General features: G+C 42.7%; 1 protein-coding gene across 2 annotated transcripts in view; it reads left to right on the top strand.

Moving 5' to 3' along the window:
• Positions 1–16892, top strand: part of GEMIN2 (gem nuclear organelle associated protein 2) — a 273847-nt gene that overhangs the window by 192716 nt on the left and 64239 nt on the right. Inside the window, exon 6 of one of the 2 annotated variants that reach the window (XM_044271557.1) lies at positions 3437–3481. The exons of the other annotated variant lie outside the window; for it this stretch is intronic. Coding sequence (XP_044127492.1) covers positions 3437–3481 — 45 coding nt within the window. The remainder of the gene's footprint in view (positions 1–3436; positions 3482–16892) is intronic. 2 annotated transcript variants of the gene reach the window in all.

Here is a 16892-nt window from a genome sequence, read left to right on the forward strand (position 1 = left end):
TGTTTGCCGCAAAAGTTTAAAGATTCTGCTCCCTAAATCCAAGAGACAACCCTTAGGCAATGGATGCTTTCTCTCAAACTTGGAATTGGACCTCGGCTTAAGCGTTACCTCCATTTCAATTGATCCCAAAAGTGAGTCAGAAGATCATTCAGAAAAGACCAAATCTTTAACACCGTTTTGGCCAAAAAGAAGCTGGTTTTCGATTCTCAAACTGTCTATACTGGATCCTTGGATCTTTCCTATCAGGAAAGGACATTCTAACACTGGGTCCGTTGATACACCCGAATCCAGAGTTCTGTAGGCGAACAGCCTAGATCCTTAGTTGGAAATCCTAAGACGACAAGGTCTGTCAGACAAAGTGATCTCCACACTTAAAGCTTGTAAGAAGAAGGTCACATACGCAATCAACTTAAAAATCTGGAAGAAATTCTGCTCCTGGTGGAGAGAAACTGATATCCCAATCAGTCAGTTCCAAATATACAGAAAATCTTGGATTTCCCTTCAACAGGGGTTAGACATGGGTCTCTGCCCTTCGACCCTAAAGGTGAAGATTGCAGCCCTGAGTGTCTTACAATTTGAAACCCTTTATTACTTTATTAGACCTAGAATCCGGACCTGGGACTTAAACATAGTCCTACAAGGTCTAACAGGGAGCCCCTTTCAGCCTCTGGGGGAGACCTCGGTTAAAATTCTATCCCTTAGGCCTCATGCACACGACTGTTGTGTGCACCCATGGCCGTTGTTCCGTTTTCCGTGATTTTCTGCGGACCCATTGACTTTGAATGGGTCCGTTGAAAACTCGAAAAATGCACCGTTTGTCATCCGCCTCCGTGTATCCTGTCCGTAAAAAAAAAATAGGACCTGTCCTCCATTTTTTATTTTTTTTTGACGGACAAAAGTTCACAGACCCATTCAAGTCAATGGTTCCATGAATGAACACGGATGCACACAAGATTAGCGTCCGCGTCCGTAGGTTACTTTCATACAGACTGATCCGAAGATCCCCCTAGCGCCGCGCTCTGCGGCAAACACCCCCGATCCTCCTCTCGCCCGCATCCAAAATCCCGCGCAGGCGCAATGCCAGCTATTGCCTGCGCCAGCCGATGATAAGACGACTAAGGGCAACAGCTTCAACAGCATCACTGGGCTGTTGCCCTCAGTCGTCTTATCATCGCGCAGGCAATTGCTGGCACTGCGCCTGTGCGGGATTTCGGATGCGGGCGAGAGGAGGATCGGGGGTGTTTGCCGCAGAGCGCAGTGCTTGGGGGGGGGGGGGGGGGGGAGAGCACGTAGCCTCGCCTCTGGGAGGCGATTTAGGAGGAGTTCTTAGTTTTCAAACTTAGGCGGGCACGGCACTTCAGAGGGGCTTTCCTGGGCACCGTGGACAAAGAATAACGCCCCTCTGGGCTCCTTACAGCTTTATTTGAATATCATGACAAGACACAGAATAAAAAGAACAAGACATATGGAAATAAGGTACTTTTATTACACATGGATTCATAAAAATTGTTTTTTTGCTAATATGCTAGTGACAGATTCCCTTTAAGTCTGCTTTCCTTATAGCAATTTCTTCTGCTAGGATATTAGGGGAAATTCAGGCCTTATCTATCAGGCATCCCTATTTAACTATTTTGGACGACAGAATTATTTTTTAACCAGATCCGAGGTTTCCTTCCAAAAGTAGTTTCCGACTTCCATAAAAACCAGGAGATAGTGCTTCTTTCTTTCTGTAATAACCCGAAAAATCTAAAAGCAGAGTAATTCCATTCCTTAGTTGTCAGGCGTGTGGTACTAAGGTACCTTGAAGTTTCTAATGGTTTCAGGAAGGGTTCCGTCTCTAAGGCCTCCAATGCTAGGTGGATAAAATAACTATCTGTGATTGTTACAGTATTCAGAATCTTCCATGCCCAGTAATTATTAAGGCACATGCCACCAGGGCAGTCTCCTCCTCTTATGCAGAAAAGCAGGTGCATCTTTGGAACAGATCTGCAAAGCTGCAATCTGGGCCAATGTGCATACCTTCCTTTAAAGGGGTTGTTCAGAGCTGAACCCGGACATACCCTTATTTTCACCCAGGTAGCACCCCTGAGGCTAGCTTTAGAACATCTCATGCTCCACTGCTCTCCCTTGCCCTGCGCTAGATCGCACAGGGCACAGGATTTTTTTTGTTTATCATAACACACTGCTGTGCAGAAGCTTCCGCCTGGCAGTGTGTTGAGTGACATTACTGGCTCTGATGGGCAGGCTTTAGCGCTGCCCTAGCCGTTTTATTGGCAGCCCTATGGAGAGCCCGGTTAGTCAGCTGAACTCCTAAAAATGCCTTTGCCCTGCGCGATTTAGAGCAGGACAAAGGGGAGCATCGGAGCATGAACTGCTCCGATGTTCACGTCAGGGGGGCTGTCTGGGTGAAAATGGTGATATGTCCGGGTTCAGCTCTGAACCTGGACAACCCCTTTTAAGCATTATAGGCTCGACTTGTCATGATCTTCCGATCTATCCTTTGGTAGCAAGGTCATCTAAGCCATAGCCCCTCCCCCCCTTAATTCGTGATCTGGTAGGTCTCCTATATTATGCAGTCATGGTGATGAAAGGTGAAAATCTGAATTGGGCTTACTGGTAATCCCTTTTCCATGAATCTACCATGACTGCACGGAATTCCCATGCTATAATAAAAAAAGGAACCATATAGTTATATACTGCTTGAGTTATCGTATTACTATTACATTAATATGGAGAAATTAAAAAAAAAGAGTGGTGTGCGGGGCAATTTAATCTTTTTCTGTTTTCCTGCCCCTTGGTTTATACAAATCCTTAATTCACAATGGGTGATTATCAAAGCTCCTCTATTCTTCTCTTGTACAATGACCTCTGCACAGGTCACAGAGCATGCCTAGAAAACTCTCTAATGTAAGTCAACAGGGTCACTTCCTGACCATTGTTTCTATGGCCCATGGGGCTGCCGTAAAGCATTTTTTTATTAAAGTATATATTTTTTTGCCTTCCTCTGGATCAACTTACAGGACAATAGGCCGAACTGGAAGGACAAATGTCTTTTTTCGGCCTTATGTACTATGTTACTATGTAATGCTGGTTAAATGCTGCTAAGATCAGCTCAGGCAAGATGGCAGCCCCCATAGTCATGTTCAGGGAAGAGAATAAAAAAATCTACAGAACATAAAAACTGATTAGATAAAAACAGATAGTAACACACCTTTTTCAACTGGCAGTTGACACATTTCCTTTAATTTAACCTGTATTATTGTATTCAATCACACACTGTTCCCTTTTTTCTTTTCCTTGTTTATTCCTTGCTGCTGCACTAACCCTTATTTGAACTTCCCATCCATACCTCTCTTTCTGTGGCATTACACATGTACTCTTGGCTGATTGTTATAGGGTTGATTAATTGAACAATTAATTTCTTGCATTATTCCAGGTGGGTTTCCCTCCTTTGCTGAGCATTGTCAGTCGAATGAGTCAGGTGAGATTACCAAAATTATGAACATTCCAAATTAACTGTAAGAGTGCATTCACATGACCATGAGGTGGCCATGCCCTTGTTGCGGACCACAGATCTGCTAGACATGGGAATCGGCCGAGTGCACCCTGCATCACAATGTGGATTTGTGGACGTCAATAGGTCCACAATCCGGAAGATGCTGCGAAAGATAGGTCTTGTTTTATCTTTTGCAGCATAGAGACACACAGAAGGGCTTCTATGCTGGAAAAGATCAGACTGTTCCTGTCTTTTGATGCACCTTGCGGATTGTGGACCTATTGAAGTTAGTGGGTCTACACTTCAAAGATGGGTGCACACAACCATTCCACAGGAATGCACCCTAAGGCCTCTTTCACACAAGCCAATCCACACTGAATCCTGGCCCATTCATTTCAATGGGTCTGTGTACATGAGCGTTTCTTTTTTTTTTTTCACGCATCAGTTCTGTGTTGAGTGAAAAATGCAGCATGTTTTATGTTCTGCGATTTTCACACAGCCCTGGCCCCATAGAAGTGAATGGGGTTTCAGCGAAAAATGCATTGCATCCGCAAGCAAGTGCGGGTGCAATGCGTTTTTTATTACTGATGGTTACTAAGAGATGTTTGTAAACCTTCAGTTTTTTAATCACGAGCGTTAAAAACTCATCAAAACGCATTGCACCCGTGTTGAAAAAAACTGAACGCAATCGCAGACAAAACTGACTGAACTTGCAAAACAGTGTGAGTTTCACTGAATGCATCCAGAGCCAATCCACCATGCTAGTGTGAAAGAGGCCTAAGGGTGCTTTACCATAACAACGATGTGTCTTGCAACCCCCACCCAACCATGGCAACTAATGGCCACATAATTTTGAAGGAAATTGCCTTCCTGCTAAGACATGCTTAGTGTACGGCTTTACAGGCAGTTAACTATGACAACTTTAAGAAGATCCCAGGCTGTCATGGTAACCGAAATGGAGCCCCGCAATTTCACTGCGGAGGCTCCAATTTAAAGGCAGAGGGAGCCTCCTCCCTTCGCTTAAAGGGGTTGTCCACTTTAAAGTTACTGAATGAAACAGGGAAAGTAAAGCAGCTCTCACCCACCGTCCACCTGCGTGGAGCACGGATGGCAACCTCCGGACTTGGTCTTGAATATTTCACAGCAATCAAGAAAAATCCAGCTTCCAAGATGCAAAGGTGGAATCTTTATTGTGCGTTTAAAATCCAATGCAAGACATCATAGGTTACAGTAACGCGTTTCAGACCGCAAGTAAATCAGGGTCCTTAATCGTGACAAAAAACTTGTGTACAAAACTCCGTTTAAAAAGGCTAACCCTGACAACCCAATTATTGAGTCACATGTCCTGATTAAACTGACTCAGAGCATGTGTCAACAATGAAGGGAGGGGAGGGATGAAAAGACACACTTGAAATACACATGAAAAGATACACATGAAATATATCAAAAAACATAATGGCAATGTTTAAAATTGGCAATGTGTAAAAAAAAAAAACATCAATGGCAGGCAAACATGAAATTAATATTGTAATATGAGATCATGTCTCTTGTTCAGACCTTCAGGATATTGCGTGGCTAGTAAAATCATCCAATAAGCCTCTCTATTAAGCAGCTTTCTCCTCAGGTCGCCACCTCTGGCTGGAATAAAGACCCTTTCTATACCTTGGGCTCTCGGATGGGTCACTTCACCACCATGTATAACTGCAAAATGTTCACTAACTGCAGATACGTTGCAATTTCTGTAATGGGGAATATCTGATATATGCTTACGAATTTGCAATTTTATTTGGTTGGAAGTGCAACCTACATATTGCAACTTGCACATTTGGCAGGTCACTAAATAGATTGCATTTTTTTGTGTTGCAATTCAAGTAGCTATTAATACTGAATTTTTTGCCACTAGCCATAGAATAAAAAAACTGGCTTACTTGAAAATAATCACAACAAATGCACCTACTATGCCCGCACTTATAGCTCCCCTTCGTTGAAAGCCAGGTCTGTATCACATTGCTTTTCTCTTTGTATAAACTGGGACTGATGAGACTGCCTAATGTGGGAGCTTTTTTTGCAGCACATCTTATGCCTCCCCCTATTATTTCTGACTACTTTTTATCAAAGCTGAGGACTGGTAGATTTAAAAAAAAAAAAAATTTTGCATATTTCCCTGTATTCGCCACTGTACTGGGTGACAAATGTAATGGGAGTGTGGCTATTCACTTTGCTGTTGCCTGCTGTATCCGTGGGGTTTGTATCAGGAAAGATCAAAGATTTGCGGTCCAAACTCTGAACCGTTTTTCTTTCCTATTTAGCATATGATTCTGTGAATGGGCTCTAAGAGCCAATCTATTCACAATCTTATTACTTTCCTGTTCAAAGGACGAAATGTCCGAACAGTTACCGGTAGTGTGAAAATATGAAGTAACAGAATCTATTTATACCAACTTATTGTTGAAGTCTTAGTAAAACAGCATTATTATATGTTGCTGATCCAGAAAAATGAGAATAACTCATGTATGCAATTTGGAATTATAAATTGGACTTTTGTAAAACATAGAAAATGTTAAAAGGAACCCATAGTATGAAAAACGCATGTTTGCAAGAAAAACACATTAAAAACGCATGCAAAAAACGCATGCGATTCTTTCCAGCTGAAAGCTATTCCAGTGATCCAGGATTTGGTGCAAGCTTTGGATATAAAAGGCGGAGAAACACAGGTGTTGCCGTACCACTGACGAAGGGATAGAGTTCCCGAAACGCGTCTGGGCCGCACCCCTGTGAAAGAAATCTCCGCACTTTATGCATGGCCATGCAAATACCAACATAAGCGGAAGATTTTGAATTACCAGGACGCCGAGTACAGAATTTGTGAAGCAGTGCCTTGTATCATCCAGGACACATACCTCCTCCGAAACCCCGCAAAATCTCGCGAGATCCGGGAACAGCGCATCACAGCAGCTACAAGCCAGACGCCGGAACTGTTCCTTGCCGCTGAACCACCGCACACGCTCATAGAGGCGTTTTTGAGATCGGAGTGGAAGGAAGGAACACTATATCTGTACTTTGCAAAAAGATATACCATCTGAATTTACACGGCACTTGATTGTATCACCGATACCCAAAGATATCAAGGCACGTGTCTATACAGGAACGGCTTGATTTACCTGCTCATCACCAATACTGGAGTGATACCTATGGACTATTCCAAGGTGTGGATGGGAAATTGAAGCGCATTTCTGTTACCAACTTTCCAGATTGGCTACATTTGCACCAGTGATTTCGGATTTTAGCAACAGTCACTATCCATTCATCCCTATATGTGTGAATTGTTATGTATTTTATTTGTAGTTTTTAGCTCATATGGTTTAAATATACACGTGTTATTATTGTGATTTAATAAAATTTTATTCACATCCATATTGGACCAAGTGTTGAGTGCTCGCCCTGACTTTGATTTTAGCTACTTTCATTACCAGAGTAGGGGTGTTCCTCTTTACTGGGCTAGTAGCACCTAATCCAGAACCCCGCCTGAGGTGAGCCACCATTTTAAGTCTATAGATTTACATTTACCCAATCACCCTTGTGTGAGCTCCCTCGGACGGGATTATGGACATTTGGCACCATTTGGAAACAGAGGTTAAGAGCTGAGACTTTTTTAAATTTAATGATGTAAAAAATGCACATTCGGAAGATACAGATATGTCAGACATTTTTCGTGAATTAGAGGGACTTCTACAAAAACAGTTAAAACAACATTGGGAAATCAGGTCCCTCCAACAATATTTAGAGAATGAGGATATACCAAATGGTCTCCTATGTAACAAAATTCCTGCACAAGATTTAATCAGCGACAAATTTGAAGAGAAATGAAATGCCTTACTGACTTCACATTCAGTGTCGCTGATTAAATTAATTATTAAAAGAACTGAAATATTGGGTGATCTCAATATTAAAATTACAACCCTTAAAGAACAGGTTGAGAAATTGCCAAGAAATGAAGAATTTGAGAACTGGCAAGAAAGACTATGTAGGGGTTTGGATAGGATAGAAAATGAAATAATAAATAGAAAAGGGAGGAAACATCAAAACTCCCAGAAGAACTATCAGATAGAAAAGAGTAGGGACCACCCAAATGTACTTGAGGATAATCCCTTTAATAATAAAGAAATGGAGGAAGATAATATACAAAATAGATATGCGGTAACGGTTAATAATAGATATGACCAACTATCTAATGAACATTTTTTTAGACCATACCCCAGCACACCACAAGACACGAATAAGACACAGAGAACACACTCCCCCAACCCACAATCAGGAATCACCGACACACAGATACAACCTGAGACACAAGAATCACTATCTTACACAGACTTTAGAGAATCATCAACATCACAATCCCCAAGGCAGAGTTCACAACACATATCCTTTAAGGAATCAAAGGGACTCTCGGAAAAATTATCACCAAGATCACATAGAGGTAAGAAAAAAACCAGAAGAATTTCTAGAAAGAACAAGATATCACAGGAGACATTGACAAACAAAAACACTACAATAATCAACCTAAGTTCAATCAATCTTACTAACTCACAAATAAAATTACTAGAAAAAGGTCTGAAATTTGCGCCAACCGAAAAACTGGATAAATTCTCCGCATGTATAGGGATCCAAAAATACATAAGAAATATATGTCTAAAAAAGCATTTTCAAAAAAATCCAATAATGAAGAATACATCGATACACCCAGATAGACCCATATTAAAAAATAAATCCACATTCTTCCCCAGAAAAGAAATCAGCGCAGAAATGGCTGCGTTTCAAAGAAATGTGGAAGAGGATATACGTAAACTGAAAGTAGGATCTACATGCCAGGATAATCTGACAAAACAGGAACACCACGCTATTAGACAGTTACAAAAAGATGAAGCCATTACGATACGACCCGCAGATAAAGGGGGGGGGGGGGCAGTGGTCGTTTTAAATACAGCAGACTATAATGAAGAATGTCTACGCCAATTAACAGACAGCGAGACATATATTCAGCTAAAAAACGATCCACTAGATGGCTTTGAGCAAGACCTGAAACTATTATGTATGAAAGGTTTTGAACGTACAATAATTTCTAAACAAGAACATGATTTTATTTTGGGGACACAGAGGAGACTACCAGTCTTCTACTGTCTCCCCAAAGTACACAAAAGCCTGGACAAACCACCGGGTCAACCGATAGTTTCAGGTATTGGCTCAATATCATCTAATTTATCTAAATATATAGATGTACAGATACAACCGGCAGTGAAGAAAACAGCCACCTACATTAAAGATACAACCCACATAATTAAAATACTGGAAGAAATGCGAGCTGAAACAGGGTGGATTATGGGTACTCTTGATGTCCAGTCACTATACACAGTGATTGACCATCAACAAGGCACATCAGCAGTAGGGGAACAACTAAGAAGAGATGGAACAATGGATGAAGCTTGTATTGAATTTATTTTAGAGGGTATTAATTACATTCTGACCCATAACTATTTTTATTTTGAAGGTAATTTTTATCTGCAGAAGTGCGGAACCGCCACGGGAACCAGATTCGCCCCCAGCTATGCCAATTTGTTTCTGGCAGAATGGGAACACAAGATCATTAAGTCCCGGCTGGGGGTGGACCTGGTCCTATGGCGGAGATTCATAGATGATGTCATATTTATCTGGAATAAAAGTAGAGAAGAATTAGATTCTTTCTTAGAAGAAATAAATCAAAACCAGCTAAATTTGAGATTTACTGCAAGTATTGCAAAGGAAACAGAATTCCTGGATCTAAAAATAAGATCAGTAGAACAAAGGTACATTTGCAATACATTCTCGAAGCCTACCTCAAAAAACAGTTTCATACAGTTTTCTAGTTGCCATTTGCCGACCTGGCTAATCAAGGTGCCCTATGGCCAGTTCCGCAGAATAAAAAGAAACTGTACACAAGATGAAGATTTTGAGGAGGAAGCGGTTAAGATGAAAGATCAATTTATGGAGAGACAATACCCCGAAAAGGTGATCAATCTAGCTCTAGAAAAAACTAGGAAATTAGATAGAAGTACCTTCTCCATGAATAAGACAGGCAGGACTGAGGAAATACAAGAGAGTGAGGTTATTAATAATAAAATCATTTTTCCATTCAATAACAGTCGCAAACGGCTACAGAAAATTATCAAAACCCATTGGCATCATATTTTAAGTGACAAAAAGTTAGGCCACCTATTACCAACTACCCCGGCATTAATATTCACCAAAGTACCTAATCTAGGTTTAAAAATAGCCCCATCGATTAAAACCCACAAAACAATGAAAAAGGAGAGTACAATTTTGGGCACCTGGATGAATTTAAAAGGTTTTTTTAAATGTGGGAAGTGTATGGCATGCAAGGTTATTCCCACATGTAGAAAAACTACTACTATCTCCTCAACACAAAATTAAATTCATATGGGAGATTAGAGATTGCCTAACTTGCAACACGTCAGGAGTCGTCTACCTTATTCAGTGCCCTTGTAAGAGACAGTATATAGGGAGAACTAAACGTCCCTTGAAGACCAGGCTGGCCGAACATATAGCCAATATAAGAAAGGGATATGACAAGCATTGCCTATCGAAATACTATAAAGACACACATAATAAAGATCCCTCAGGCCTGGTATTCATGGCACTGGAAAGGGTAGACAGAAACTGGCGGGGTGGAAATTACATCAAACAGATGTCTAGGACAGAATCCAAACATATTTATCAGTTTGGATCTCTGTTACCAATGGGCTTGAATGCCGAATTAGAGATTTTTGGATTCTTGTAGACTGGGTGCCCCCAGTCCGACTCTTGCGACTCAGTCAGGCCGTTTACCGACACTGAGACGCGGACTCGGTTGTGGGCCCCCAGTCTTATACCTCATCAGCCAAGACCTACAGTCCGAATCTCAATACTTGTTTAGCCTGAATTAGACCAGAATGTGCATTTTTCTCAATTTTCTCGCTCATAAGTTTTTTTACATATTTTTAATATATTTTTTTTAATGTATATTACATTTTATGAACTTTATAATTTTATGTATTTTTATTCATTTATTTGTATCATCTATATGTATACAGTATAGCATAATTAATGTTTTTATCATATTGTTATTTATTTATTATTTTAAACCTTTATGTTTATATTATATAAGATTGGATACTCAAATGAATAATAGGCTTAGAATGACACATGTGTCAAAATATGAAGTAACAATCTATTTATACCAACTTATTGTTGAAGTCTTAGTAAAATAGCATTATTATATGTTGCTGATCCAGAAAAATGAGAATAACTCATGTATGCAATTTGGAATTATAAATTGGACTTTTGTAAAACATAGAAAATGTTAAAAGGAACCCATAGTATGAAAAACGCATGTTTGCAAAAAAAAACGCATTAAAAACGCATGCAAAAAACGCATGCGATTCTTTCCAGCTGAAAGCTATTCCAGTGATCCAGGATTTGGTGCAAGCTTTGGATATAAAAGGCGGAGAAACACAGGTGTTGCCGTACCACTGACGAAGGGATAGAGTTCCCGAAACGCGCCTGGGCCGCACCCCTGTGAAAGAAATCTCTGCACTCTATGCATGGCCATGCAAATACCAACATAAGCGGAAGATTTTGAATTACCAGGACGCCGAGTACAGAATTTGTGAAGCAGTGCCTTGTATCATCCAGGACACATACCTCCTCCGAAACCCAGCGAAATCTCGCGAGATCCGGGAACAGCGCATCACAGCAGCTACAAGCCAGACGCCGGAACTGTTCCTTGCCGCTGAACCACCGCACGCGCTCATAGAGGCGTTTTTGAGATCGGAGTGGAAGGTAGGAACACTATATCTGTACTTTGCAAAAAGATATACCATCTGTATTTGCACGGCACTTGATTGTATCACCGATACCCAAAGATATCAAGGCACGTGTCTATACAGGAACGGCTTGATTTACCTGCTCATCACCAATACTGGAGTGATACCTATGGGCTATTCCAAGGTGCGCATGGGAAATTGAAGCGCATTTCTGTTACCAACTTTCCAGATTGGCTACATTTGCACCAGTGATTTCGGATTTTAGCAACAGTCACTATCCATTCATCACTATATGTGTGAATTGTTATGTATTTTATTTGTAGTTTTTAGCTCATATGGTTTAAATATACACGTGTTATTATTGTGATTTAATAAAATTTTATTCACATCCATATTGCCCCAAGTATTGAGTGCTCGCCCTGACTTTGATTTTAGCTAATATTCGATATATGCTTAAGAATTTGCAATTTTATTTGGTTGGAAGTGCAACCTACATATTGCAACTTGCACATTTGGCAGGTCACTAAATAGATTGCATTTTTTGTGTTGAAATTCAAGTAGCTATTAATACTGAATTTTTTGCCACTAGCCATAGAATAAAAAAAACTGGCTTACTTGAAGATAATCACAACAAATGCACCTACTATGCCCGCACTTATAGCTCCCCTTCGTTGAAAGCCAGGTCGGTATCACATTGCTTTTCTCTTTGTATAAACTGGGACTGATGAGACTGCCTAATGTGGGAGCTTTTTTTGCAGCACATCTTATGCCTCCCGTTATTATATCTGACTACTTTTCATCAAAGCTGAGGATTGGTAGATTTTTATTTTTTATTTTATAATTTTGCATATTTCCCTGTATTCGCCACTGTACTGGGTGACAAACGTAATGGGAGTGTGGCTATTCACTTTGCTGTTGCCTGCTGTATCCGTGGGGTTTGTATCAGGAAAGATCAAAGATTTGCGGTCCAAACTCTGAACCGTTTTTCTTTGCTATTTAGCATATGATTCTGTGAATGGGCTCTAAGAGCCAATCTATTCACAATCTTATTACTTTCCTGTTCAAAGGACGAAATGTCCGAACAGTTACCCCTGGTATGGATCATATCGCCTTTTGGAATGTTGTATATTACATGTGGCGGGTGACATGATGATGCATGCAAAATAGTATTGCCAGCTAGCTCTTTCTAAAAGTGGAGGTGTTCACACAGAACTAGCAGAATCACTGCTCCATTTTAGATCCAAAAAGGAAACCGACCTGGTGTCAAAATGCAACGTGAAAGAAATAGAGGGCCCCGCAATTTCACTGCAGAGGCTCCGATTTAAAGACGGAGGGAGCCTCCTCCCTTCGCTTAAATGGGTTTTCCACTTTAAAGTTACTGTAGACTAGTGTTTTTGCTGGATGATTATATGACACTTACTAATATAGGCTCTGTTGAAATTCTGCACCATTTTCTATATTTTGTAAGATATGGGCCCTTGTTTACAAAGTCTTTTGTGCTGTCCTGTCCATGAGATGGCGGCTGATGGAGGGTCATGTGACCAGGCAGATTACCTCCATGTGACGTCTCCTCCATTCAAAAAGACTTGCCATTCACTTATTCTGTTGGGAGTTTAGTGCAGGTGCAGTGTATGGAGAAGGCATCACATGGAGGTGATTTGCCTGGTCACATGACCCTCCATCAGCCGCCATCTCATGGACAGGACAGCACAAAATACAGGACAAGACCTATGTGTGAACAGCACAAAATACTTAAAGGGAACCTGTCACCAGTTTTATGGTGTCCTAACTAAGGGCAACATAAATAAGTGATTCTCTTAGCAAAATGCTGGGTCACTATCTTTAATTGACCCAGTCAATCTGCCAACATGTATTGAAAATCTCCAGCTCATAATGATGAGTCCTGAATATTCATGAGCTCCTGACTCTTCCTGCCTACCTGCGGCTGATTGACAGTTATTTTCCATATGAATCAGCAGCAGGTGGGCAGGGGAGTGGCTATAGCTCTGAATTAAAAAAACCGCTGGACTCAAATCAGCTCATTAGCATGCAGCATGTGACATCTTTGTGTGTATATTATGAGGTAATCATCTGTCACACCAGTAAGTGAATACATCTAAGGTGCTTTTTAGTAGTTAATGATTGTATGTAATTAGATTATAATCAAATATCCACATGACAGGTTCACTTTAACCGCCTCCAGACCGCCGAACGCAGATCCGCGGTCCGGAGGCGGCAGCGCTGCTCACAGTCACGCATTGGCGCGTCATCTTGCGAGATGACGCGCTTAGCCCGCATGCGCAATGCGGGCCGGCATTTCTTCAAGGGGGGTCGCGTCATCAGCTTGCCAGCCAATGATCGTGGCTGGCAAGCTGATGATTTTTAAAAAATCCAATCAAAGGCCAGATAACAGATCATATTGTAAATATGATCTGTTATATGGCTGCCCTGCTCCTCTGCTGGTCCTTTTGGTCGGTTGGATCCAGCAGAGAAGCAGGCTTCACAGTGAGTAGCACCAACAGTACACTTTAGTCCCAGATCACCCCCTGCACCCCAATTAACCCTTTGATCACCCCTGTCAATCACTAGTGAAAGGAAAAAAGTGATCAGTGTAAACTGTCACTTTTTTTTTTTTTCACTGGTATTGACAGTTAGGTTTTAGGATAGTTTAGGCCCCTTGGTTAGGTGTTTAGGGATCAGTTAGCGCCCAGCCCACCGCACCGCAGTCCCTTATTCGCTGGTTAGCGTATCGCTAATCAGCATTTGTACTTTTATAGTATCTGTAAGTGATCAAAACTGATCAGTCAGATCTATAATAGTATTAGTGTCACTTTAGTTCCCCCTTCACCCAAAACGCAGTGTTTGCCCGATCAGGCCTGATCGGTCGCCCACACGTGTGTTCGCCCACACCCGCCCCACCACAGTGACAATTTTTTTTATCACTGCACATTCACTTTACACGCGCTGCGGCGATAAAAAAAATCAGTTTTGATATTTTTTATCAACCGCAGCGGCCTACGGTACTTCGCTAGCCTCCCATTTGTAAGACGGGCTTGCTTTTTTTCTTGGGTAGTCTCAGGGAATACCCCTAAATTTAGTTGCCCAAATGTAAAACAGGGGGTATTCTTCTGAAGAGGCCTACAGGCTTCTGACCCAGTCGGATGAGGAATGGGAACACTCATCTGACGAATCTAGCGGGTCAGAATATGAACCTGTAGAAAGCAGTGGCACTCTGACCCAAAGTTCGGACGAGGAGGTTGAGGTCCCTGATAGCACCAGGCGTACCCGGCCCCGTGTCGCTAGACCACAGGTTGCGCAGGATCCGCTTCAAGGGCAGCAGAGTGGGGCTGGCGCTGTCGGATTACGTGGTGAGGCAAACACCAGCAGCGCAGCCCTCCTTGGACCTGGTACCAGCACTGCCGTACAACATGGTGAAGTGGCGAGCACCAGAAGGGCAGTTGAAGCTGGTACGGTGGCACGTGCATTAGTTACCCCGTTGCAGCCGCCGCAAAGACCGGCCCGTAGACCCGCTAGAATCCCTGAGGTGCTGGCAAACCCTTATTGGCAGTCCCCAACTTCAGCCACACCTGTAGTTCCCCTTTCACCGCCCAGTCTGGAGTTCGGGTTGAGACAGCTCAGATCGGTTCGGCCCTGGGATTTTTTGAGCTGTTCTTGACTGCGGAGCTCTTGGACATAGTCGTGGCCGAAACAAACCGGTATGCCACACAATTTATAACCGCCAACCCGGGAAGCTTTTATGCCCAGCCTTTCCGGTGGAAACCAGTCCAAGTTTCCGAAATTAAAACTTTTCTGGGCCTTCTCCTCAACATGGGTCTAACCAAAAAGCATGAATTGCGGTCATATTGGTCCACGAACCCAATTCATCACATGCCCATGTTCTCTGCTGCTATGTCCAGGGCACGTTTTGAGGCCATCCTGCGTTTCCTGCACTTTGGGATGAGAGGTGCTATTGTCACTAGAGGCCACTCAGCTTTTGACCGGCTCCACAAAATTCGGCCCCTCATAGACCATTTCAACCAGAAATTTGCTGATTTGTATACCCCAGAGCAAAACATCTGCGTAGACGAGTCCCTAATACATTTTACCGGGCGCCTTGGCTTCAAAAAATGCAGCCCAAGCAAGCGTGCCCGGTATGGGGTCAAATTGTATAAGCTCTGTGAAAGGGCCACAGGCTATACCCACAAATTTCGTGTCTGAGGGAAAAGATCAGACCCTGGAGCCGGTCGGTTGCCCTGACTACCTGGGGAGCAGTGGGAAGACAGTCTGAGACTTGGTGTCACCCTTATTCGGCAAGGGGTACCATCTTTATGTGGACAATTTCTACACAATTGTGGCCCTCTTCAGGCATTTGATTCTAGAACAGATTGGCTACTGTGGCACCGCGCGAACTAGTCGCGCGGGCTTCCCCCAACGGCTCGTTACCACCCGTCTTGCAAGGGGGGAGAGGGCTGCCTTGTGTAACGAAGAACTGCTCGCGGTGAAATGGAGAGACAAGCGTGATGTTTACATGCTCTTCTCCATTCACGCAGACACGACAATCCAAATTGAGCGAGCAACCAGTCATTGAAAAGCCCCTCTGTGTCCACGACTATAATTTGCTCGTGGGAGGGGTGGACTTCAATGACCAGATGTTGTCTCCGTATTTAGTTTCCCGACTCACCAGACGCTGGTATAAGAAGATGTCTGTATATTTGATTCAATTGGCTGCATATAATAGTTTTGTTCTCTACAGTATGGCTGGGAGAACAGGATCCTTCCTCAAATTTCAGGAAGAGATCATCGAGAACCTCCTGTACCCAGGAGGTTCCGTGGCCCCATCCACCAGTGTAGTTAGCAGTCTACACGAGCGACATTTCCCCAATGTCGTTGCCGGTACCTCAACCCAACCGTCACCCCGAAAAAGATGTCGTGTCTGTAGCAGGAGTGGAATAAGGCGTGACGCCCGCTATTTCTGTCCTGACTGCCCTGACCACCCTGCCCTATGCTTAGGGGAGTGTTTCCGGAAGTACCACACACAGGTACACCTAGCATAGGGATCATCTCACAGGACAGGCACACAGGGCTATTAGGGCCCATTCACACACAGCTGCTGCAAGCCTCTCCTCTCACCTGGGACAAAGTGCATAACGCACTTTGCCACATCTTTGGGCGATTTGCGCTTTGCACATTGTCCCATGGGGAAGGAGAGGTTTGTACTATAAAGGTGAATAAATAAAAAAATCACCAGTAAGCAAAAAGGTTAATGCTCAGTTCAAAAAGTTAAAGTTTATATGTTCTGTTCCAATGTTAATAAAATTATTGCGTTGCGGTCTGTTTTTTTTTGTACCTTCCAGGTGGACCAACCGATCGACTAGCTGCAGCACTGATGTGCATTCTGACAGAAGCATTGCGCTGCTGTCAGATTACACACAAGTCGGTGTATGCGGCGCTGCAAGACGAGATTTCTCCTCTGCAGTAAAAGATACGTTTGCCAAGGCATATGAGCTGAGAAGGAGGCGGTGTTCCTATGCTTTGGCAAA

The sequence above is a fragment of the Bufo gargarizans genome, chromosome 11 (assembly GCF_014858855.1).
Source record: "Bufo gargarizans isolate SCDJY-AF-19 chromosome 11, ASM1485885v1, whole genome shotgun sequence".
Taxonomy (NCBI): Eukaryota; Metazoa; Chordata; class Amphibia; order Anura; family Bufonidae; genus Bufo; species Bufo gargarizans.